This window comes from Cetorhinus maximus, chromosome 8 (genome assembly GCF_964194155.1).
Source record: "Cetorhinus maximus chromosome 8, sCetMax3.hap1.1, whole genome shotgun sequence".
In the NCBI taxonomy this organism is placed as follows: Eukaryota; Metazoa; Chordata; class Chondrichthyes; order Lamniformes; family Cetorhinidae; genus Cetorhinus; species Cetorhinus maximus.
In genome coordinates, this window is record NC_135886.1 from 44,170,975 (window position 1) to 44,195,929 (window position 24,955).

General features: G+C 42.2%; 1 protein-coding gene across 2 annotated transcripts in view; it reads right to left on the minus strand.

Moving 5' to 3' along the window:
- The window catches only part of ttll1 (tubulin tyrosine ligase-like family, member 1), a 72,355-nt gene extending 52,233 nt beyond the window's left edge, over positions 1 to 20,122 (minus strand). The window contains exons 1-4 of one of the 2 annotated variants that reach the window (XM_078546753.1): positions 20,006 to 20,122; positions 19,795 to 19,894; positions 15,061 to 15,269; positions 9,252 to 9,432 (exon numbers count right to left, since the gene is read on the minus strand). In XM_078546753.1, coding sequence (XP_078402879.1) covers positions 9,252 to 9,432; positions 15,061 to 15,268 — 389 coding nt within the window. In that variant the 5' untranslated portion in view covers position 15,269; positions 19,795 to 19,894; positions 20,006 to 20,122. Of the gene's footprint in view, positions 1 to 9,251; positions 9,433 to 15,060; positions 15,270 to 19,794 lie in introns of both variants that reach the window. The other variant, XM_078546752.1, reaches the window with a different exon arrangement.
- Between the last annotated feature and the right edge of the window lie 4,833 nt (positions 20,123 to 24,955).

The window sequence follows — 24,955 nt, forward strand, 5'->3', positions numbered from 1 at the left end:
CCTCTCTCTCTCGTGCGCACACCGTCCCTCCCTCGCGCGCACACCCCCCCTCCCTCGCTCGCACACCCCCCTCCCTCGCTCGCACACCCCCCTCCCCTCGCGCGCACACCCCCCTCTCTCTCCCGCGCGAGCACCCCCTACCCCTCTCTCTGCTTCTCTCTCACACACGCATGCACACCCCCTCCCTCTCTCGCGTGCCCTCCCGCACACTCTCCCACGCGCACACTCCCTCCCACTCCCCCTCCCTCTCGCTCGTGCACACCACCTCCCTCCCTCCCTCCTTCCCCCTCTCTCACGTGCACACCCCCTCCCTCTCCCTCCTCCTATCTCACGTGCACACCCCTTCTCTCTCCCTCCCCATCTCTCACGTGCACACCCCTTCTCTCTCCTTCCCCCTCTCTCACGTGCACGCCCCCTCCCTCTCCCTCCTCCTCTCTCACGTGCACACCCCTTCTCTCTCCTTCCCCGTTTCTCACGTGCACACCCCCTCCCTCTCCTTCCCTCTCTCACGTGCACACCCCTTCTCTCTCCTTCCCCGTTTCTCACATGCACACCCCTTCTCTCTCCTTCCCCGTTTCTCACGTGCACACCCCCTCCCTCTCCTTCCCTCTCTCATGTGCACACCCCCTCCCTCCCCCTCCACGTGCACATCCCCTCCCTCTCCCTCCCACGTGCACACCCCCTCCCTCCCTCTCTCACGTGCACACCCCCTCCCTCCCTCTCTCACGTGCACACCCCCTCCCTCCCTCTCTCACGTGCACACCCCCCTCCCTCCCTCTCTCACGTGCACACCCCCTCCCTCCCTCTCTCACGTGCACACCCCCTCCCTCCCTCTCTCACGTGCACACCCCCTCCCTCCCTCCCCTTCCCTCACATGCACACCCCCCTCCCTCCCTCCCCTTCCCTCACGTGCACACCCCCTCCCTCTCTCTCCCTCCCCATCCCTCACGTGCACACCCCCTCCCTCTCCTTTCCTCCCCCCCTCCCTTCCTCCCCCTCTCCTTTCCTCCCCCTGTCTCCTTTCCTCCCCCCCTCCCTTCCTCCCCCCATCTCGTGCGCACACCCCCTCCCTCACCCTCCCTCCCCCTTTCACGTGCACACCCCCTCCCTCCCCCTTCCCCCCTTCCCTCACGTGCACACCCCCTCCCTCCCCCTCCCTCACGTGCACACCCCCTCCCTCTCTCTCACGTGCACACCCCCTCCCTCTCTCTCACTCTCACGTGCACACCCCCTCCCTCCCCCTCTCTCACGTGCACACCTCCTCCCTCTCCCTTCCTCCCCCTCTCTCACGTACACACCCCCTCCCTCTCCCTTCCTCCTCTCTCACGTGCACACCCCCTCCCTCTCCCTTCCTCCCCCTCCCTTCCTCCCCCCATCTCGTGCGCACACACCCTCCCTTCCTCCCCCCATCTCGTGCGCACACCCCCTCCCTCCCTCCCTCTTTCACGTGTACACCCCCTCCCTCCCCCCCCTCCCCCTCTCTCACGTGTACACCCCCTCCCTCCCCCTCTCTCACGTGCACACCCCCTCCCTCCCCCTCTCTCACGTGCACACCCCCTCCCTCTCCCTCTCTCACGTGTACATGCCCTCCCTCTCCCTACCTCTCTCACATGCGCACCCCCTCCCTCTCCCTCCTCCCCTCCCTCTCCCACGTGCGTACCCACTCCCTCTCCCTCTCCTTCCCTCTCTCACGTGCGCACCCCCTCCCCCTCTCATTCCCCCTCTCTTCCTCCCCCTCCCGCTCTCTTCCTCCCCCTCTCTTCCTCCCCCTCCCGCTCTCTCCCTCATACACACTCAGGTTCGAATGCGGGAGGAACTGGGGGAACACGCAAGGAACCGGAGGAAACCTGGGGTGGAACGCAGGGAGGAACCTGCAGAACACGTGGAGCAACGCAGATGAAACCGGGGGAATGTGGCAAGAGCCGGGCCAAAGTACTATAAGCTGGTGTTGAGGTGAGCGGGGGGAGAAGCAGGTTAGCTGAACCCCTGCACGGTCCTGAGTTGCCAGTGCTCGATGTTCTTCCAATTGCAGCCTGGTTCTCTTTCTCGTTTGCTGCTAATAAGTTCAACAGTGAGCCTATCAGCTGCAAATGCGTGAGAGAAACATGCTCCATTTGGAGGAGCAGTGCCCTGCATAAATCTTCAAACTCATTGACCCGTTCTACCAGCATTTTCAACAAATGCTCCAGGGGCGATATCGAGGGACACAGCCCGCGGGCTGGACAAGCCTGCTCTTGAACTCTACGCAATGAAATAAAATGAATTTAATGAACTGGTTGGCAGACAAGACTCAGGAATGTTCTATATTCCAGGAGGATACCAAGAGGTACAAGAAAGAGACTACAGAGCTGAAGAAAATAGTTGGACATCTAGAAGAAAACTTGAGAAAATATTACATTTCCAAAGATGATTTTTTAAAAAATTGATTCATGGGATGTGGGCTTCGCTGGCTAGGCCTGCATTTATTACCCACCCCTAACTGCCCTTGAGAAGGTGGTGCTTAGCTGCCTTCTCGAACTCCTGCAGTCCCTGTGGTGTAGGTACACCAACAGTGCTGTTAGGGAGGGAGTTCCAGGGTTTTGACCCAGCCAACAATGAAGGAATGGCAATATATTTCCAAGTCAAGATGGTGAGTGGCTTGGAGGGGAACTTCCAGATGCTGGTGTTCCCATGTATCTGCTGCTCTTGGTAAATAGATATGAAGAGATGGAAATTAAGAACCTAGAATGGCAAGAGCAAGTAGAACTTCTCACAAAAGAGCACAAAGAGTCTCAGAAATAATTGACAGAAGTGCAATTACAGAATGTGAGCTTGAAGGGTAGCACAGGGGAATTAGGCTCAGCTAAAGAAAAACTGATCAGTGTTGGGAAACAACTTTCATGCACAAAAGATGAGTTTGTTAAGGAAAAATGAGAACTGATAAGAACACTGGAGTGTCGCTCAAAGGAAGTAGAACACTTGAAAGAGGACTTGAAACGCTTAAATGATGAACTTGTACAAACAAAGTCAACAAAGATAGATCTTCAGTTAAATCTTGATAAATCTCAAGCATCAGATGTCTCTAGTAAACATCATGAAAAATGCTTGGAATAAGAGAGGGAATTGAAGAATCAGAATAGTTGCTTGAAGACAGGATTTAATGACCAAAACTGATGAAATTGTTGAACTCCGATCCAAGCTGAACAAAATGATGGACGAGATGCATCTAGTATGGAAGAGCAAATCTGGACTTTGAAAGCAGATAAGAAGAATTCTCAGAAACACATTGAGGATCTAATGAACTAACTGAAAGAGTCTAAACAGCAGTCAGTGACCAGGCCAGAAACATTTTGAACAGAACGGAATGCACAGGCAAAATTGTCAAACTTATATAAGAGATCCACAGATAACTCTGAGACAGAGACAGCCGAGTGGAAAGGCTTGTAAACTCAAAAAACATGTGGAAAATAAGAAATTAATCAAATATTTGGCTTAAAGTGTGAAACAGATGAGAATGAAGGTTCCATTTTGGAAACGTGCAAGTTCATATTCATCGAGACGTTACACATGGTGAAAGGAGGAAGCGACAAGGAGACGAATATAATATTCATCCACCCCACAAGAAATGGGTTAGAGTAGCAGTAACCACTGATCAATGCAACAGCCGACCAACCACATGCAATTCAACACGAAGGAATGGAAGAAAAGCATAAAAGCATACCTGGATGCCAGCCCAACCTCCAAGCCAACAGGAAGGACCAGCAACAACAGAGCCTACCACTCCTTTGACAGAACTGTCAACAAGATCTGGAAGAGTTATGAGGCTTCCAGACTGCCTGAACCTTTAAATTTAAGGGCTTGAAGGGGCTGATGGGACAGTGATAATGTTGTAATAGCAATAATGTAGTAACAACAATGTAAATGTATGAGACTAATAACAATTTAAGACATGAAGCAAACTAGTATAACTCCATATACATTGGATTAAGACTTGGGGGGAGGTGTAGTATAAGGGTCTGGCACCTACAAGGTTAATGTGAGACTGAGTGCAGTACCGCCCACAGTGATGTAAGAAGGCACATGGCCTGGACCCAGGGGTCAGTGTGATGTTGAGCAAAGATGTGTAAAGACCTAAACATGGAGATAGCTCCTAGCCTGTACATGTGTAAATAGTTCTAGTAGTTAATCAAGACTTACAGCTAACCAACTGAAGACTAGGAAGACTTCTTTTAAGACACATCGTTCAGTAATCAACACCCTCCCAACACTTCCAAATGTCAGTTCATCCTTTGGCAGTTTATTAAAAGGTACACATACTGAAAGACTGCTGAAAAATGAAGAAGAATATATGTAGCTCTATTTAAGATTTTGTGCTAATTCATACATTGCCATACAATAAAAACAGCTCCAAGCTGGGATTAGTTTAGAGACATTTACTTTCATTTAATAACTTTTAATTTCACAGTTACTTTTCCTTTCATGGCCTCAGTCTTGATTGAATGGCTACTCAGAAGTTAATTCCGCTCCTTTTAAATATAAATGTGCCACAGTGCTGCAGAGACCCTGCATCTATTCTCCTCCACATAGAATGTTATCAATCTCACATGCACTGTCTGGCACGATGAGGAACTAGCAGGGGTGAAACACTTCTCAACAAGCAGAAAGGTCACCCTAACCTACCTCCTGTTCATTGGTTTCATAGTAGGGAGCTAGAAGATGGCCATTCCATTAATCTCTAGGCGAGGGATGAGGTTATGACATAGAGAGATCCTTGGAGAAGAAAGCGAGGGAAATAATGGCATTTAAGAAATCACCTCCAGAAAAGAAAAAGTCTTTGGTGTATGTCATTTCCAGTAATGAATGGTGCATTAGGTACAGAAAAATGTAATAAAAATCATTGTAAATACATAAAAATTTATGAGAACTCATAAGTTCAAATTTTATAATTTAATGTACAACTTATTACATTTTAAGCATATGCAGACCCACATTCTGTACTGATTTATTTAAATGAAATTCACTCACTTTTTATTTTAAACTTAGAATGTTCTTGTACGCAATGCAAATGGAAGACAAGTTTGTGACAATGAGAAAAAAATCTGAATCAGGATTTAAAATCTAATTCAAGCAAATGTACATTATACAGAGCAAGTAACTGGCACCTTGAGATTTGTTTCACGCCACAAACTATTCTGGCTTTATGCTACTGGTTCAGAATATAGTAAAACGTTTTGTTTTATAGCACTTGTAATTCACTGCAGATATCTGATCTTTAGCCACATTTCAATTTTGTTTCGGCCAGACGGGAGGCCAGCAGCAACCAAGTAAAGCCTCCTCTGTGCTGCAAGTACTAGTCTGGACAGATAACTTCACTACTGGGAAATGCATTGATCTCCAATTCACCTACTGGTCTGCACATTAAAAAGCTAGAAAAGGCAATAACCTCTTAACAACTGCTATAATATGCTGGCTGGAGTTGCTTTGAAACAATATTAGAAAGGCACCCTGGAGAAGGCGGCGAGACCTCAAGAACTCCAATCTATGGCACGCTTGAAAATTTTCATCAATTCTCTTTCACTTCTGTGTGCATGAGCCCAATAACCTTTAAAAGCCCAATAACATTTAAAATCCCAAAAGGATAGTTTGTCTTATAGAAACAAAAAGAAATGTAAAAAATGTTGTAGGACATGACTTTTATATCCACAACTACGGATATGGCAAGTTCCAGATATCAGCAAGGTGGATGCAGAAAGGAACTGGGTACCACCTCAACAGCTTTCATGCAGAAAGATAAAGAACTACAAAAAAAGCAGAGACCAATGCATCCCAAGTCACCTTCATAGATCTCCTAAGGGCTGGTTACTGGCTGACACTGGCAGGGGCTTGGGAACGGATTGTATGCCTATCTCTCAGGAGGAGTGGCTGGCTCAGGAAGTGGCATTCTACTTGTAGGGATTGAAAATAACTCCATGGGGTATGATAGCTTTGAAATTAATTGAAAATTTTTTTGGCTGGGCCATAAGATGTAGAAGCAGAAGTATGCCATTCAGCCCATCAAATCTGCTCTGCCATTTAATGAGATCATGGCTGATCTGATAATCCTCAATTCCACTTTCCTGCCTTTTTCCCATAACCCTCGATTCCCTTACTGATTAAAAATCCGTCTATCTCAGCTTTGAATATACTTAACGACCCAACTTCTACAGCCCTCTGTGGTAAAGAGTTCCACAGATTCACTACCCTCAGAGACGAAATTCCTCCTCATCTCTGTCTTAAATGGGTGACCCCTTACTCTGAGATTATGCTCTCTGGTCCTAGACTCTCCCACAAGAGGAAACAACCTCTCAGCATCTATCCTGTCAAGCCCCCTAAGAATCTTAAATATTTCAATAAGGTCACCTCTCATTCTTCTAAATTCCAATGAGTACAGGCCCAACCTCTCCTGTTAAGAAAATCCCTCCATTCCCAGGATCAACTAGTGAACCTTCTCTGGACTGCCTCCAATGCCAGTATATCTTTCCTCGGATAAGGAGACCAAAATTGTTCACAGTATTCCAGGTGTGATCTAACTAGTGCCTTGTATAGTTTTAGCAAGACTTCCCTATTTTTATACTCCATTCCCTTTGAAATAAAGGCCAACATTCCATTTGCCTTCCCGATTACCTGCTGAACTTACATGTTAGCTTTTTGGGATTCATGCATGAGGACTCCCAAATCCCTCTGTGCTGCAGCTTCCTGCAGTCTTTCTCCATTTAAATAATATTCAGCTCCTCTATTCTTCCTACCAAAGTGCATAACCTCACATTTTCCCACATTACATTCCATCTGCCAAGTTTTTGCCCACTCACTTTCCCTGTCTATGTCTCTCTGTAGAATCCTTGTGTCTAGGACTTGAATAGGCCTTCTCACCTATTTTGACATCACCCGCAAACTTGGCGATAGTACATTCACTTCCCTCATCTAAGTCATTAATATATATTGTAAATGATTGTGGCCCCACCACTGATCCCTGTGGCACTCCACTAGTTACAGGTTGCCATCCTAAAAATGTCCCCTTATCCCAACTCTGTCTTCTATTAGTTAGCCAATCCTCTATCCATGCTAATATACTACCCCCAACACCACGGGCTCTTACCTTATTAAGTAGCCTTACATGCGGTACCTTATCAAACGCCTTTTGGAAATCCAAATATATAGCATTTACAGGTTCCCCTTTATCTATCCTGCTCGTTACCTCCTCAAAGAATCCTAATAAATTTGTCAGGCATGATTTCCTCTTGATGAAGCCATGCTGACTCTGCTTGATTATATTATGCATTTCTAAATTCTCTGCTATTACATCCTTTATAATAGACTCTAACATTTTCCCAATGACGGATGTTAAGCTAACTGGCCTATAGTTACCTGTTTTTTGTCTCCCTCCCTTTTTGAATAAGGGCATTACATTGGCAGTTTTCCAATCTTCTGGGATTTTTCCAGAATCTAAGGGTTCTTGGAAAATTACTACCAGTGCATCCACCATCTGTCTAGTTACTTCCTTTAATATCCTAGGATGCAACCCATCAGGTCCAGGGGAATTATCGGCCTTTAGCCCTATTAATTTCCCTAGTACTTTTTTAGTGATAGTTATTGTACTTATTTCCTCCCCTCCTTTTGCCCCTTGATTATTTAGTATCTTTGGAATGCTATTAGTGTCTTCTACCGTGAAGACTGATGCAAAGTATTTATTCAACTCCTCTGCCATTTCCTGGTTCCCCATTATTATTTCCCCAGCCTCATTCTCTAAGGGGTCTATGTTCACTTTGGCCTCTCTTCCTTATTATATATTTAAAGAAGCTCTTACTGTCCATTTTTATATTACTTGCTAGTTTACCCTCAAAGTTTATTTTCTCCCTCTTTATTTTTTTGGTCATCTTTTGTTGGTTTTTAAAACTTTTCCAATCCTCTGGCTTACCACTAATCTTTGCCACGTTGTATGATTTTTCTTTCAATTTTATACTATCCTTAACTTCCTTAGTTAACCATGGTTGGTTTATCCCCTTCTTTGAATCCTTCGGCCTCACTGGGATATATCTTTGTTGTGAGTCATGAACTATTTTCTTAAACGTCTGCCATTGTTCATCAACTGGCTTTTCTGCTAAACTGCTTTCCCAGTCCGCTCTAGCCAACGCTTCCCTCATTCCTTTGTAAGTATCCTTATTTAAGTTTATCACAGTTGTTTCCGACCCAAGTTTCTGACTTTCAAACTGAATGCTAAATTGTACCATGTTATGGTCATTGTTTCCTAGGGGATTTTTTACTCTGAGATCATTTATTAAACCTGCCTCATTACACATTAACAGATCCAAAATCCCTGATTGGATCCACAACATATTATTCTAGGGAACTGTCCTGAATACACTCTATGAATTCTTGCTCGTGGCTACCTCTGCCAATTTGATTTTCCCAAATCTACCTAAAGATTAAAGTCACCCATGATTAATATACTGCCTTTTTTACATGCCCTCATTATCTCCTGATTTATTCACTGTCCTACAGTATAGCTACTGTTAGGGGGCCTATAAACTACTCCCACCAGTGTCTTCTTTCCCTTGTTATTTCTTACCTCCACCCATATGGTTTCTACATCTTCCAATCCAAGATCATTTCTTGCTATTGTACTTATTCCATTTTGTGCTAACAAAGCTACCCCACCAACCTTTCCTTCCTGCTTGTCCTTTCAAAAAGTCACATACCCCTGAATATTTAGTTCCCAGCTTTGATCTCCTTGTAACCATGTCTCCATAATGGCTATAAAATCATACCCATTAACCTTTATTTGTGCCGTTAACTCATTTATTTTGTTGTGAATATTACATGCATTTAAGTAAAGAGCTGTTAATTTTGCCTTTTTACCATTTACCCTCCCTTTAACCCTATTTGCTGCTTTTTTAAAATGTTTGTACATCCTGTCCCTTCCTGTCACACTCTGGCTATCATTACCTAAATAGTTGCGCTGCAATGCTACCATATCCATTTGCTTTCTAATCGTACGTATCCCCTCTCTAGAGCCCCCCCCCCCCCCACAAATTTAGCTAAAGCCCTCTCTGCAGCCCTACACTTCTACATTTCTGACTTAGCAATCAAAATCTTGTAGAAAGCTCTGATGATTAAATCTTTGCGCATTGTACACGTGTCAACTAGTCCACTACCTACTCCTTTTTTGGGGTGCTGCTCAGTTCCTACTGTTGGCAACAATACCAGCGACAAATCAAAAACAAAGTCATTCTTACGTAGTAGTCCTGCTGTCACGTGACCACTTCTTAATCTGGGAGAGTTTATTGATGAGGAAAATTCCCTTCCCTTGAGCTTTTCCACATGGCTTCATTATCCATGTGCTTGTTGGGTTTTTCCGGAATTCCTCAACAAACAAATTGTAATCCCCAGGCAGCATGAATGTAACCGGGATAAAATCTGAAAGAAAATGATATCACATTGTTGATAAGCCTGAGGCTCTGAAATCCTCTGCTCTCCCTTTTCTTCCTTCAAGTCAGCGTGGATCTGGAATACAGGAATTTATACCTCTCTAAAATGACCGAATTGCTTAAAACACAAGCAATTGAATAATGTATGCTGATTTCTGTTGAGTGAAATTTCCACCCTCTATGGGATAGATTTGGTTACAAGAGGAGAATTGTAAATTCATGCATGGTTTCTCCAAAATTACAAATGTTGTATGTATATAATTATGCATGCGTGACTTTACTCGTCCCACTCTGACCTGTCCCTGATGCCAGGGGGTGATACCCATGCTAGGAAGTCTTTATTAAAAGCTCCCTATCTTTGTTTCATCAGTGCATAACTCAAGTTTTATTTATTCATAAGTGGCATACTGGATGGATACTTGCTTGACTGCTATCTAACTGAAACAGATGATCCCACGAGAAATCTGCGCAGAAGCCATTTTATACCCACCAAAGAAAAATGCACGTAGGACTATTCTGTTGAGGGTGAAACATGATGTTAAACCATAATTATGCTTGCATTTGATGTTCGCAATTGATTAATAACATACTCACAGATTTGACCCCCCCGGAGCAAAGTTCTGGAACTCCCTTCCTAACCACACTGTCGGTGTACCTCCACAAAATGGAATGCAGCAGTTCAAGAAGGCAGCTCACCACCACCGTCTTAAGGGCAATTAGGGATGAGCAATAAATGCTGGCCTAGCCAGTGATGACCACATCCCGTGAACAAATTTTTAAAAAGGGTCTGGTCTGTAAGATTGGATGACAATAAAAACAGAAAATACTGGAAATAGCAGGTCTGGCAGCTGAGTAACGTTTCAGGTTAGTGACCTTTAGTCAAAGTTCTGATGATCTAACGTAGGTTGAGGTATTGTGCACAAAAATTCAAAGAATTTGACTAAATTAGCATGTTGTTCTGACAATTATTCAAAACATTGACTGAGATATCAAAAACAACCACAGGTACTGCCTGTGTGGAAAATGTTAACGTCACAGTTATGCAGTTCTAAGGATTTAGTTAAGGACTTCTGTGAAAAGGATGAGGGAACTTAACCCTGCATCTAATCCAGAGTCGGTTGATGCATATTAGACGCAACAAATTAAACAGTTCTACTCTCCATCATGAACCTTTAAGAAACAGGAATGGGAAACATCTATTACATACATCTACTATCACAGTAATTGCATGATCTTCAAAAAAGGTAGCTGGAAGCCACCATAATTCTCTCCATTACTGATATCTCTGGTGCAGCTTAGCAGACATAGGTATCATACTCAAGGGGCTCCAAAACAATAAAATTGATTTTATAGATTTCTTTTAAACAAATAAATTCACCTGAAATTCATTGTTTCAATTAAAAAAGCAAGGAAAAGGGAAGCATTTTGAATACAAATGCTTGCATATTTTTTAACGAGTATTATGTGATATGTATTTCTGCATGCAATATTGATGTCATTTAGTAGCCTGAATTCCTTACTTTGCTAACACTCACTTTTTACTAACTGTTCAACAACAAATCATATAGCAGTAAGTGTCCCAAGGCACTTCACAGAGGCAAAATTACTGCTCAATAGAAAAGGTAGGTGTTCTAAAACGATAGCCAAAAGATCGGTTTCAAGTGAGATTATGGAAACAGGAGGAGAAATAGCAAGGCAGCGTGATTTAGCAAGAAGGTCCTAGTGAGTAAAGTATAGAAAGCTGAAGGCTCTACCAACGCTGGATGAACTGGTAGAAATGGAGGTCACGCATAGGAGACAAGAGCTAATGAGCAAAGTTATGGCGCAGGTATAGAGCTGGAGGATGTTACAGGCGTGGTAACAACTTGCAATTACAAAGCACATTTTACATAGAAAACTGTCCTAAGGGGTTTTACAGAGGCATGTGGGAAACAGATACCGAGTCAAACAAGGAGGAGTATTGGTGAGTGTAAGCTTCACAAAAAAGTTATTCTTTTTTAAAAGGCAGATCTTAAAGGAAGAAAGGGTGGTGAAAGGGGAGAATTTTAGTAAGAAAATACAAGTAAGTGGGACCTAGGCTGCAGAAAGCACAGCTGCAACAGGATGGGGGTAGGGGAAACGGGAGAGGAGGCGGGGGGGGAGATGCACAAGACGTCAGAGACCAGAGTTTTTGCAGGGGCTTCTAGGGCTGTAGGAGGCTACAGAATTAGGGAGAATGGAGAGTTTAAATGCAAAGATAACAATTTTAAATTTGATGCACTGTGGGATTGGGAGCCAAGGGAAGATGGAGGTAATGGGGAAGCATGACTGGGTTGCTTAGGATACCAGCTTGTACAAAAAAAAGCGTTGCTAAAGTTTATGAAGGGTGAAGGATGTGAGACCAGAAAGGAAAGAACTGCAGTCTGGAGGTGAGGAAAGCATGTAGGATGGTTCTGCTCTTCCCAATATTTAGCTGGAGAAAGTTATATCCCATTTGAGACTGAGTGCCAAGTGTTTGAAGCTTTATGCAAGATTGAATAGGACACCAAGTTTGTGTAAAAGCAAAATACTGCAGATACTGGAATTCTGAAATAAGACAGAAAATGCTGGAAAGTCTCAGCAGGTCTGACAGCATGTGTGGAGAGAGAAACAGAGTTAACATTCTGAGTCCAATTGACTCTTCTTCCAGATGCTGTCAGACCTGCTGAGCTTTTCCAGCATTTCCTGTTTTTATTTTACTAAGTTTGTGAACTATTTGATTCTAAAAGAGTGACAGAATTAGAACCAAGGGTAAAGAGTTTTCAGCGGAAGAAGAATGATTTTCAGTTGGAGGTGGTTCTGGCTTATTCATGACTTTGTTGGATAAGTCATCTGACCATATAAAAGGTGTTGCTTGAAATGAGGGTGGCGAAAAGGTCGAGCTGTGTGTCATTAGCTTCATATTGAAATTGGCCCCATGCCTACAGGTAATGTCACTAACTGGATAGATACAAATGAAATGGGGGTGGGAGGGCAGGGATGGGTTCCTCTGGAGGTAACTAGATGGGCAAGCGAAGAAACCATTGCTTAAGATACCTTGGTGGTTAGAAGGGGTGAAAATGGAACCAAGAGATACAAGGATGAATAATTTTAGGGTGGTGTGGAGGATGGGTGATCAATAGTATGTTAATTTAACCAAATCAGCTTATCACTTCACTATTTGCATTCACCAATCTACCAGTTTTACATGCAGGCATTTTTAGTACCTCCTGTTTTTTTTAAGAAATGTATTCCTCATGATATGTAATCACAGTCTTAAGAAGAATGCACTATACTTACAATAGGCTTGTGAAAATGCTTAATCCTATACCATTGGGCTGTTTAAATTATAAAGCTTGAGCAACAAAGCACACCAGAAAAATCTTTCGCTTATTTTTTTTTTACAAATTAACTGGCTCAGCATGTATGTGTGAAAACAAAAGTTATGTTACACTGTACTATGCCAATAGGTTGCATTTCTTTGCCCTTTGCAATGTTGAGTTGGCCTTAATTGCCAACTGTAAGATGGTTGCACTAATATTACTTGTACTCCCACCTCGCAAGCTCTGTAAAGCAATTTATTTCCCCAGTACAGATTTTCCCTCAGAATTCTTTCCCAATATTTGAGTGCATTATTTCCCAAAAGCCCCCAAAACTGAAATATTTCCAATGTACCATAAAACAGTGCCCATTTTCAAGCAGATCCACTGACTCAGATTTCCTAGCATTCAGGAAAGAATCCTGATCTCAACTACAGTACCCTTCACATCCATCAGCTGTTTTATGGAAAAGGGTACATATCTCCACCAAAACCAATCCAATTCAGTGAACAGCTGTATTCTTCAGCATGGCAATCTGAAGGGATAACTTTGGACAATTTTTCAGCTTCCCACGGGCATGACATCAGCTAAGTATAGAACAGGTGTCAAACCTGGAACTTCCCGTATGACTCAGTAATACATTGGGAAACTTATTGTGGAAGCTTCAATATCTATAAAGTTTGATACAGCTTCTAAACTAGGATGACCACATTTCCCTATGCTGAATATGCGACTCCTGGTAAAATTTCTCATATTCAAGTGAGTTCAATGGCAATCAGAACGATGTTATTTTATAATTAATTGAGAGGTACAATCATGAGGTCTGAAAGTGTGTCCAAGGCACACCACATGTCAAGCAAACTGCCCCTCATTTTCCTGTATTTCATCAGCCTGTGTTTTGCTTAACTAAAAAAAACCCAAGACACTTGGAGTTGTTCACTTTCTTCATTCAGCCTCCTTGTGTAATTTTGTCTGAAAATGCTGAGTAATTTTACTATGGCTGCTGTGAGCAATTGAAAATTGTGTTGCACATGTCTGACATATAACCTGAGTTACCTGACTGTTGTCAGTTACTAAAGAGTCTTTATTTCAAAAATTTTAATTGTTTTTAGAGGTCATCATTGAAAGATCATGCATGTTTTTGTGACATTTTCAGAGTAAAGATTGAATTAAATGTATATGGTTACAGCTTGCATGCTTTGCACTTAGAACTGATTCAGGTTGCCTAGAACACCTGGCACCACCGCCACCTGTACATTGACTATAGTGCAGCAGTAAGCGATGTGGCATTGTAGATATACATGTATACATATGAATGACATTATAGTTTCTAAATCGTTTTGGAATAATAACAATAAAACACTCCCCCATGTTTAGCCTTATTTTTGTTTCAGGGACAGGAGCCATTTAGCAACATCAGGTGTTATGGAATGCAACTGACATCAGGAGGCAGAAAATACAGGACAATTTGTTACTTTAAAAAAAAAATTGGGACACCTCTGATAGGGCTTAAATATGGGACTGTCCCTTTAAAAAGAGGTCATATGGTCACCCTAAAACTACCTCACTAAAAAAACAGACTTGCAAAAAATGGAACTTTATGGACACAGCTGCACAGAATAAAGGTTTTACATCAGTTGGATACGCCAGAAACAATGACATTCAAAATGCACTAAACAAGCACATATTCAAGATACATTTTCACATGAGTCTGGCATTTTGCAACATAGTGTAGTTCAACTGCAGATAAAACTAGATATGCTCACAATGCCGGACACTAAGTGAAGTTCGGAAATTGTCCAGACCTTTGAGAAAGCAAAGCACAATATGCTTCTAATATCTTAAATTTCTGCCAACTGCAGACAGGAAAACAGGCAGGTTGTGAAGTTATCTTTCACTTTATCTATACCAGCTCTGTGATCGACTAATAAACTTAACTAATCACAGTATTAATCAACTGATCAAAATAGTCAATATTTGATACAGCATTTTTTAATAGAAGATCATAGTCATTAGTTTAACAATGAATAAAACTTGAGATAGCTTTTTGGGGCTTTGTTTGTTACCTAAACCACAGAGACCTATGTTGGCCTAAAATTTCAATGTGAACAACATTAGTGCAAGACAATGAACTTGTTGGGAAGTTGCAGCAATAATAATGACTATGTTAAACTAATGTAATTAAATAACAGAGGATATCAAAATAAATTGGATGACAGCCTTATTTAAAACCCAGGCGGAGGTGTTCTCCAACAATCTGAGTGAACTCCTGTTATCACAGTTAAGATTTCTGCATTTACCTAGATGAACATATTTCCCATTTTCATCCTTCTCCACAAGTGGGCTTGCTTCCCTCTCCAGCTCTCGCCGGTAGCGTTTGATATTCTTTACCATGAGGTCCTTCCGTGTCAGCTCATAATGGTTTGGAAAATGGTTTACAATTTGGTCATCATTCAAACGGTAGCCATTTTCAATGCTGAAAACATTTCGAATTGTCTGTACACTCATCCTAAGAGAACAGATGTGCAACAATAATCATTATATTAGTTTTAAATATAAACTTTCAGGACATTTAAGTCTACATTCACTTTTCAAAAATACAAAACCTTTCTTGTTACTAATACATTATTTCTACATTCATTAATAATACATTACTCCCTATCCCATTTCTCAAGCTTGGATCTCTCCGTGCCACATACCAATTCGAGCTAAGAGGGCTACATTAATCGTGAGAAATGGAGGGGTTTTAAAAAAATATTTTTGGGAAATGTAGTATTATTCTGTAAAGATGGCTGTGTGTCTGAGCGTGTAAATGATTTATTTAAGCTGGACAAAGGTTATGAGAGACAGATTGTCGGGGGATGGGTGGGCTTTAAAACATGAAAAGGATAGAGGCGTTAGGTTTGAGGTACATGTGAATAGGTTAGATCTAACATTTGCATTTTTAGATAAGCTGAGAGTTTGTCTGAATATTAAAGAGAAGCCAGAGGTAACAAGAAACATGTCTGCACCTTGCAGGAATTCCACAGGTAAGCAGAAGAAAGGGTATTATATTTAATTGACCCAAAAGCAAAGACAAAATAGAGACAGGAAAGATTTTATATTTGGAGGGATTTGAGTTTCAAAGAGGTGTGAGAACAATGGAACCTGAGATGAAAGGGGGGAGGGAGGTATTTTAGAGTTACTGTGGAAAGCTGCTGGTAGTTGTTGGCTGGAGCTGAGCTGTGAGATGGAGCTCGGAGTTGTGGGGTGTAGCTATTAGCTGTAGCTCTGTGCTGGCAGGAGATGCAGTTTGAATCAGCCATCCTGTCAAGCCAGAAAAGCCTTATGTTGCAACATGTAGTTTTGTTCCAAAGTTTTGGATTTCCACAACAGAGTGGAAGAGAGTTAGAGGTCATGTGGTATGCCTTTATTAAAGCTACAGCAGCTTGCCTTGGCTAATATTATTGGATATTTTATAGTTTAACATCTATAAAGGAGTGTTGCCTGGAAGTTTTTATTGTGGGTCTGACCAAGTAGTGAGTCTTTAAGGTGGAATGTTTTGTAAGGATAACTTTAATTGTGCAACTGTAATCTTGTGTGCTTAAGTTTTCTTTTATTCTCGTTAATAAAAATTTTACTTTTAATTTTTAGAATTCCAAAAGTGTTAGTGGACTTCTTGCTGTTGAGATCAGTATGTCTTCTCATTTTCAGGATACAAAAATACTGGAATTTGGTTGGCGTAGCCATTAACATCGGCTGTGCTCATAACACAATGTTGCTCAACAATGACCAGCAGACCACTAAAAGATGTGTTATACTGGTGCTCCATGGAGAAGGCAGAATCCTAATTATGCAATATGGAATTGAAATTATGGATTTGTTAAATGCATTCTTAATTTTTACTGCATTCATCCAACTTTAACAAAGCAAATTAACAGCTGCAATTATTCCAAACACTGTGATAAATTCCTTTGTGACTCCTAGTTGTACTTATCATTTTTAAAAAGTCATTTATATCCAAGAATTCGAGGAAAGTTTTATTTTTCTGCAATCAATACTAGCTAGATAGTATTAAATCCTCACGCCTCCTTCTACAACAACTACTTCCATCTATATAGCATCTTTAACATACATTGGAAGTTTTACTCTGTTGTCAAACAAAATTTAGTACTAAGCCACATCAGGAGACATTAGGATAGATAGCCAAAAAGGTAGGTTTTAAGCAGCATCTTAAAAGAAGAGAGAGCTAAAGTGGAAACTCCAGAGTTTAGGGCTAGATAACTGAAAATGCAGTCACCAACCATACAACTGTTCAAATTGGTGATTTGCAAGAACCAGGATTGGAGGAGATTAGAGATATGATGTTTGTAGGACTGGAAGAGGCCACACAGATAAGTAGGGAGAAAGCCATTGAAAGACTTGGTGATCAGGATGATCATTTTAAAATTGAGCTATTGCCGGACTGGCAACCAATGTAGGTCATCAAGCACAAGAATGATGGGCAAACAACACTGGTGTGAGTTAGGATACAGATGAATGTTTTGGATCAGTTTAAAAACAAAAATGGAGGATGGAAGATGAAAGGCCAGCCAGGGGTGGAATATTCAAGCCTCGAAGTAACAAAGGCATGGATGAGGGTTTCAGCAACAGGTAAGCCAACGCAGGATGAAGTAGGGCAATGTTACAGAGTTGCAAGTGAGACTGGAAGCTCACCTCAGGTCAAATACAACATCAAGTTTGCAAATAGTTTGGGTTAGCTTCAGATAATTGCCAGGGAGAGAGATGGAGGTTGGTGGCTAGGAAACTGAGTTTGTGACGAGGACCAAAGACAATGACTTTGGACAATTCGTAGTTGGAGGAAATTTCTGCTATTGGCTTTTTGACAAGCAGTGTGACAAATTAGAGTGTGCAGGTGCTGGGTTACAGTTCCATTGAACTGGCAGCGTTCTTACTACGACTACACAGGCCATACGCATGTAGACAATAGGCGCTACCAAGCTTTGAACATCAAACTAGGCTCACTTTCCAACAGAAGTCACTGCACAGCAATCAGGAGCAAAGATCGGGTAACTCAGCACTGACAAGGAACTAATTCTTGACTTTACTGGTCAGTGTCACTAAGTATCACAGCAAGCAGTGTATTTAACCATTCCTTCAAATATTTTACTGTACAATTCATGTTTTTTGCTCTCCTCTTCATTAAAAGAACTTCCATTCTCTCATGTTCCTCCATACTATGGTAATTAGCTGAGTTCTACTTGCAATACCCATTGGGGTGTGGACACAGTGGTTTGATCGCTCATATGTATGGAAGCAAAATAATGCATTTAAAAATCCACCATTGGAAAAGCAGAAATTTTCTGTCCCATTTTCATTGCTGTAAGTTACTGAAGAGCCATCTGAGGAGCTAAACACCTGTATTCTGACTATCCATCATGGCCTTTAGGTGATTGTGGGTGACCCAATGGAGCTGCAACTACCTGTCCCTTTCCACCCAGTTTCCTGGGCATCATATAGGATAGGGACAAGCATGTTATACAATGCCAATGATCCTCATGTCTGCAGATGTGGCCACCAATGGGAGACATGTAAATGTGGATGAGAAGAATGTCAAGGATAGACTCCAGTAGAAGAGAAGCCACTGCAACAGGTGCTGTGGCCATAATAACATAGACAACTGTAGAATCAAGCAAGGGCAATTCTGCTGAGCTACACAATGAAACAGTGGCCTTTGAAGAAGCCAGGGCACTTCAAAGGCTGAAGAGAGGTCTAGGAGGTTGAGAGTAAATAATGCACCATCATCAAAGTAAGTCATTGTGAACTTTCGTTACAATGTTTAGATGTTGTGGTAGTGTTGGAACAGAGAGTTGTGGGAAATACTTATGAGATAACACATTAAAAGGACTTTGGGGAGGAAGGGAATGTGGAGACAGGACAAGAGCTTTCGTGGTGAGATGGGTCGAGGATGTTTTCTTTGAAAAGTTTAGTATGGGAGTCAGGAAGAGGAGTTGGGGGCTTAGCGGTTTGTGATGGGAATGGAAGCAGGTGAGTATCATGGACAAGATGATCTTGGAGGGTGAAGGTGAGAAATGAGAGAAAGAGAAAACTTACGAGTAAGCAACTACATGAGAAAGAGCTTCAAGGCCTCGAAAGATGATAGCCTGGAAGGAGGTTTGATTTGATGGGCAAGGAAAAGGGAGAGAAGCCACAGAGGCAGCTAAACAAAGAGGTTCAATCTCAGTAAGAAAGATGTCCATAAGCTCTTTGCATGTTTTTGGAAGTGAGGATAGATGGAAAGGGTTTAATGAGATAGATGGAATTAGAGAAAAAAAAGCCAGGGCTTATATTTCCTCTGTAGGCAAGGGATAAATCTGAGACTCGACTCATGAAGCAGAATGAGACTCCCCGAAAGAGGAGTCCTTTTAAAGATGACTCCTGTCCGCAAACATTCTTCTTTGTCTTTTCTGTATTCAAAAATATCAATCAGCAAAGTGACAAACATCCGGAATGGTGGTTGTAGTAAGGGTAATGTTCAGAATTTTGTTTAATTAAGTGAATTATCCTCCACATTGACTGCACTGCTTTGTTTCAAAGTCATATCAGATCTCAACATCTGATTTACACTTCAGGTTTTGATTCAGTGCAAAACTGAAATGATCTCACACCAATGCTGTGAATGCAATCTTAAAGAGATAAACAGAGATGCTCAAAGAGGGTAGTCTGCAAGGAGCAAAAAACTGGCAGAGATTTAAACAAAGAGCCGTAGACAACAATCAACAAGAAAGGTACAAGTACAGAAAGGGAATGATAGAAGGTCAGAGAACCTGAAGATCTGAAATGGTGTTACAGCTAGAGAATGAAGGTGGAGATCCTTCCTGAACAGTGACCATATTAAGCACTCACAGAGGCAAATGGAGGGTCCAGAGGACAGCTCCCCCTTAATCCCACCTATCAGATTAGCAGTAAATTTATTTTATAAAATCTCAAAACAAATATATTAAATAAATGACAACTTAATTCAAATCACAAAGCAGTACCTGCGCTTCACTCACCAGTAGAAGTTCCAGTCTTCATCAGTAGATGTTTGACTCCAGCCCCTCTTCTCAAAATTATTCACTAGCACCGATTTCTCGATGTCTGTCGCCCATTTTACTTTCCCAGCCATAGGATCAAAGAAGTGAGAAAAATATGAAACCGAGTTAATTACTAAATCACGAAATGTCGGAAGGCTTGACCGTGAAACAAGACAATTTGACAACTCACTTCAGACAAGCTGAGGAAATCTCGCAGTCAAACCTCCAGGGACTGCCCACTGCCCGGGCGGGCCAATGCGCATGAGCATGCGCAGCAAAGCGCCCCCGCCCCCCGCGAGACGACTCCCCTCCAGCTGGACGTAAGGCGCATGTGCAACTGCCTGGCATCATGGGGGATGTGATTTTTCTTGCTGTCGGCGCCAAGTTTGACCTCCCAATATATCCCGAGAGGCAACGCGAGGCGCTTGCCATATCGACCAGTCTGTAAGTGGCGGCTTTTTCTGCCTAGCTGGGGACCAGTGTACAAGTCAACTTAAGAACTGTCAACAACAGTGTAAAAGGGTTTATTGTGTCAGAGTTTTGATCGAATAGAACGATTGTGCATTTTCAGTTTGGTTTTATGGCGACGTATATTTATAGAAATGTGATACCAAAATGATAAAACCGAAATAAGCGAGACTTCTTCTTTTGAAGGCAACAGAACATTGAAAAACAAAAACAGAATTATCTGGAAAAACTCAGCAGGTCTGGCAGCATCGGCGGAGAAGAAAAAAGTTGACGTTTGGAGTCCTCATGACCCTTCAACAGAACTGAGTAATATTAGGAGAGGGGTGAAATATAAGCTGGTTTAAGGTGGTGGGGGTGGAGGGAGAGAAGTTGGGGGGGGATGGTTGTAGGGACAAGCAAGCAGTGATAGGAGCAGATAATCAAAAGATGTCACAGACAAAGGAACAAAGAGGTGTTGAAGGTGGTGATATTATCCAAATGAATGTGCTAATTAAGAATGGATGGCAGGACACACAAGGTACAGCTCTAGTGGGGGTGGGGTGGAAAGACTAACAGAGCATAAAAGGTATAGATTTAAAAATAATGGAAATAGGTGGGAAAAGAAAAATCAATATAAATTATTGGAAAAAACAAAAGGAAGGGGGAAGAAAGCGAAAGGGGGTGGGGATGGAGGAGGGAGTTCAAGATCTAAAGTTGTTGAATTCAATATTCAGTTCGGAAGGCTGTAAAGTGCCTAGTCAGAAGATGAGTTGCTGTTCCTCCAGTTTGCATTGGGCTTCACTGGAACAATGCAGCAAGCCAAGGACAGACATGTGGGCAAGAGAGCAGGGTGGAGTGTTAAAATGGCAAGCGACAGAGAGGTTTGGGTCTTTGTTGCGGACAGACCGCAGGGTGGTGACCCCACCCCCACTAGAGCTGTACCTTGTGTGTCCTGCCATCCATTCTTAATTAACACATTCGTTTAGATAATATCACCACCTTCAACACCTCTTTGTTCATTTGTCTGTGACATCTTTTGATTATCTGCTCCTATCACTGCTTGCTTGTCCCTACAACCACACCACCCCCTTCTCTCCGCCCCCCCAACCTTAAACCAGCTTATATTTCACCCCTCTCCTAATATTACTCAGTTCTGTTGAAGGGTCATGAGGACTCCAAACGTCAACTTTTTTCTTCTCTGCCGATGCTGCCAGACCTGCTGAGTTTTTCTAGGTAATTCTGTTTTTGTTTTGGATTTCCAGCATCCGCAGCTTTTTGTTTTTAGAACATTGAGAAATCTGCCCTACCGCATATTCCAGAGTGTTTGTGCTTTGTAATAAGGCGTGGTGATTGCTTCTGGATTGATATAATTTTGCTTGTGATTTTTCGGTATTTGCAGGGTTTTTGCCCCCATTTGATTTCCTACACTGCAACAATGATTGCACTTCAAGGAAGTGCTACATTGGCTGTAAAGCGCTTTGAGACGCCCAATGGTCGTGAAAGGTGCTAGATAAGTGCAAGTCTTTTGCCCGCTCTTTGCTTTATTGTTTCATATTATAATTTTTGTTGGCTGTGTGATCTTCTTGAAGGGCAGGGATGGATGAAATCTGGAATACAATTCTTAAATGTTAGCTCTATACTCCCTGTTCTATCTAATAAATCACAGAAAACCATTTCATATAAAGGTACTTTGGTCTCCTAAAAAGGTTAAAGTGAGTAAATGGATCATCTGGTGTCGCCCTGAACCATACAGGCTTGAAATGTTCAAGATGCATTGTGTGTATCTTTGTAACTCCCTGTTCCCATCTACACAGCTCACCATGCCGCCGAACTTCATGTGGTCTGCAAAGTTAGATATGCAATTCCTGCACATCAACAAAGTCATCCAAAAATGCAGAAAAACTTTTCCTAGTTTAGATATCTGGGGAACACCACTTACCACATACAAAAGTACATTCCCTTTATGCCTTCTCTGTCACCAATTACTAACCCATGTCACAAGTTTACTTCCAATTGTGTGCATTTTCATTTTTGATGCGGGGAACCTTACTAAATCCCTTCTGGAAATCCATGTAGAAGATGTTCATAGACACTCTCTGATCCATAAGTTTGTGACCTCAAAAAGTTCATGATTAATCAGACATGACTTACCCAGACTCAGTTTGGTCAGCATATACTTGCTCATGTGCTCAGTCACTTTGTCTGATAAATTCCAATAACTTCACTGGATCTAATGCTAACCTACAGGTAGTTCTATAATTTCCTGGCTTCTTCCCACCACCCTCCTTAAATAATGGGATGGCATTTGCAAATTATTAATCCAAAGACACAATTCCTGAATCTACATAGCTTTGGAAAATTGTGACGGATGCATCAGCAATTTTCTCACTTAATTATATTCTGAGGTGGAAACCATTAGATCCTTGAAATGTGTCAACTTAATCCCTGTTGTTTTCTCCACTACCAATTTTTTGATGTGTTAAATCCATTGAAATTCTCTCCTTGGCTAGATTTCTTTATATTTCCTTATGATGATGGTATTTCTTTTCTTCCTTTGCAGTACTTTGAAAATGGACAAACAGTATTAATTTAAGAAGAGATAAAAACAAAAAACTACTGCGGATGCTGGAAATCCAAAGCAAAAACAGAATTACCTGGAAAAACTCAACAGGTCTGGCAGCATCGGTGGAGAATAAACAAAAACAGTTTCAAAAACAGTTCCTCTGATATGTCCTCCTTCTTCCTTAACCGAGGTTTTCCACCCACGGTCGTTGACAGGGCCCTCAACCGTGTCCGGCCCATCTCCCGCGCATCCGCCCTCACGCCTTCTCCTCCCTCCCAGAAACATGATAGGGTCCCGCTTGTCCTCACTTATCACCCCACCAGCCTCCGCATTCAAAGGATCATCCTCCGCCAACTCCAGCATGATGCCACCACCAAACACATCTTCCCTTCACCCCCCCTGGTGGCATTCCGTAGGGATCGTTCCCTCCAGGACACCCTGGTCCACTCCTCCATCACCCTCTACTCCTCAACCCCCACCTATGGCACCTCCCCATGCCCACGCAGAAGATGCAACACCTGCCCCTTCACTTCCTCTCTCCTCACCGTCCAAGGGCCCAAACACTCCATTCAAGTGAAGAAGCATTTCACTTGCATTTCCCCTAACTTAGACTACTGCATTCGTTGCTCCCAATGCGGTCTCTCTACATTGGAGAGACCAAACGCAAACTGGGCGACCGCTTTGCAGAACACCTGCGTCCTGTCCGCAAGAAAGACCCAAACCTCCCTGTCGCTTGCCATTTTAACACTCCACCCTGCTCTCTTGCCCACATGTCTGTCCTTGGCATGCTGCATTGTTCCAGTGAAGCCCAACGCAAACTGGAGGAACAGCACCTCATCTTCCGACTAGGCACTTTACAGCCTTCCAGGCTGAATATTGAATTCAACAACTTTAGATTTTAAACTTCCTCCCCCGATCCCCACCCTGTTTCTTCCCCCTCCCTTTTGTTTTTTTCAATAATTTATATAGATTTTTCTTTTCCCACCTATTTCCATTATTTTTAAATCTACAACTAATACCTTGTCAGTCTTTCCACCCCACCCCCACTAGAGCTGTACCTTGTGTGTCCTGCCATCCATTCTTAATTAGCACTTTTCTTAGATAATATCACCACCTTCAACATCTCTTTGATCCTTTTGTCTGTGACATCTTTTGATTATCTGCTCCTATCACTGCTCGCTTGTCCCTACAACCACCCCACCCTCAACTTCTCTCCCTCCCGCCCCCCACCTTAAACCAGCTTATATTTTACCCCTCTCCTAACTACACTCAGTTCTGTTGAAGGGTCATGTGGACTCGAAACGTCGACTCTTTTCTTCTCCACCGATGCTGCCAGACCTGCTGAGTTTTTCCAGGTAATTCTGTTTTTGTTTTTAATTTAAGAAGCCTGTCATTTTCATATTGTCCATGATAGTCTGGCTTTCATTTGTCTTTAATGGGCCTACATTACCCCTTACCACATTCTTTCTCTTAATCACCTAAAAATAAATCATGTAATTGATCAACAAAAGGTGCCTGCTGTTAGGTAAATTTGCCCTTGCCTATTTAAACTCAATGATATTTGATATGGTAAATTGCTGGAAGTGTGAGTCTAGGATCTGGGAAAATGGAGCAAGCAACTTGCACTTAATCAATCAGATTGAAGGAGTAGGAAAGTGTAAACAAGGAAGTATGAAATAGTGAGTGAATTGTCAAAGCAGGAAGCGAAATAAAGAGAAGGAAAGAAAAAATGTTTAAAAAGTTAAAAGTAAATTAAATGATTAACCGAAAGGAATGAGATTGAAATTGCACACTTATAATTGTTAATGTCAGTGGTTGATTGGCAGTAATTAACATTTATCACATCATTAAAGGAATACTTAAACTTGGAGTGACGACTTAACTTCCCGTGGCGAGTTTATTTTGTATCTAAAGTGCACTTGCAGTGAATGCCCTGCTGCTCAATGCATTTGTTTAAGGAGCCAGAGAGCACAATGTTTTTAATCAAAGAAGTTATTAGAATGGGCAATTTCAATGTTAGATCAGGTACAGAAAGATGATAAACAGAACAAAGTAAAGTAATAAAAACAGAAAATGTTGGCAAGTCTTGGCAGCATCTTTGGAGAGAGAAATAGAGTTAATGTTCCAAGT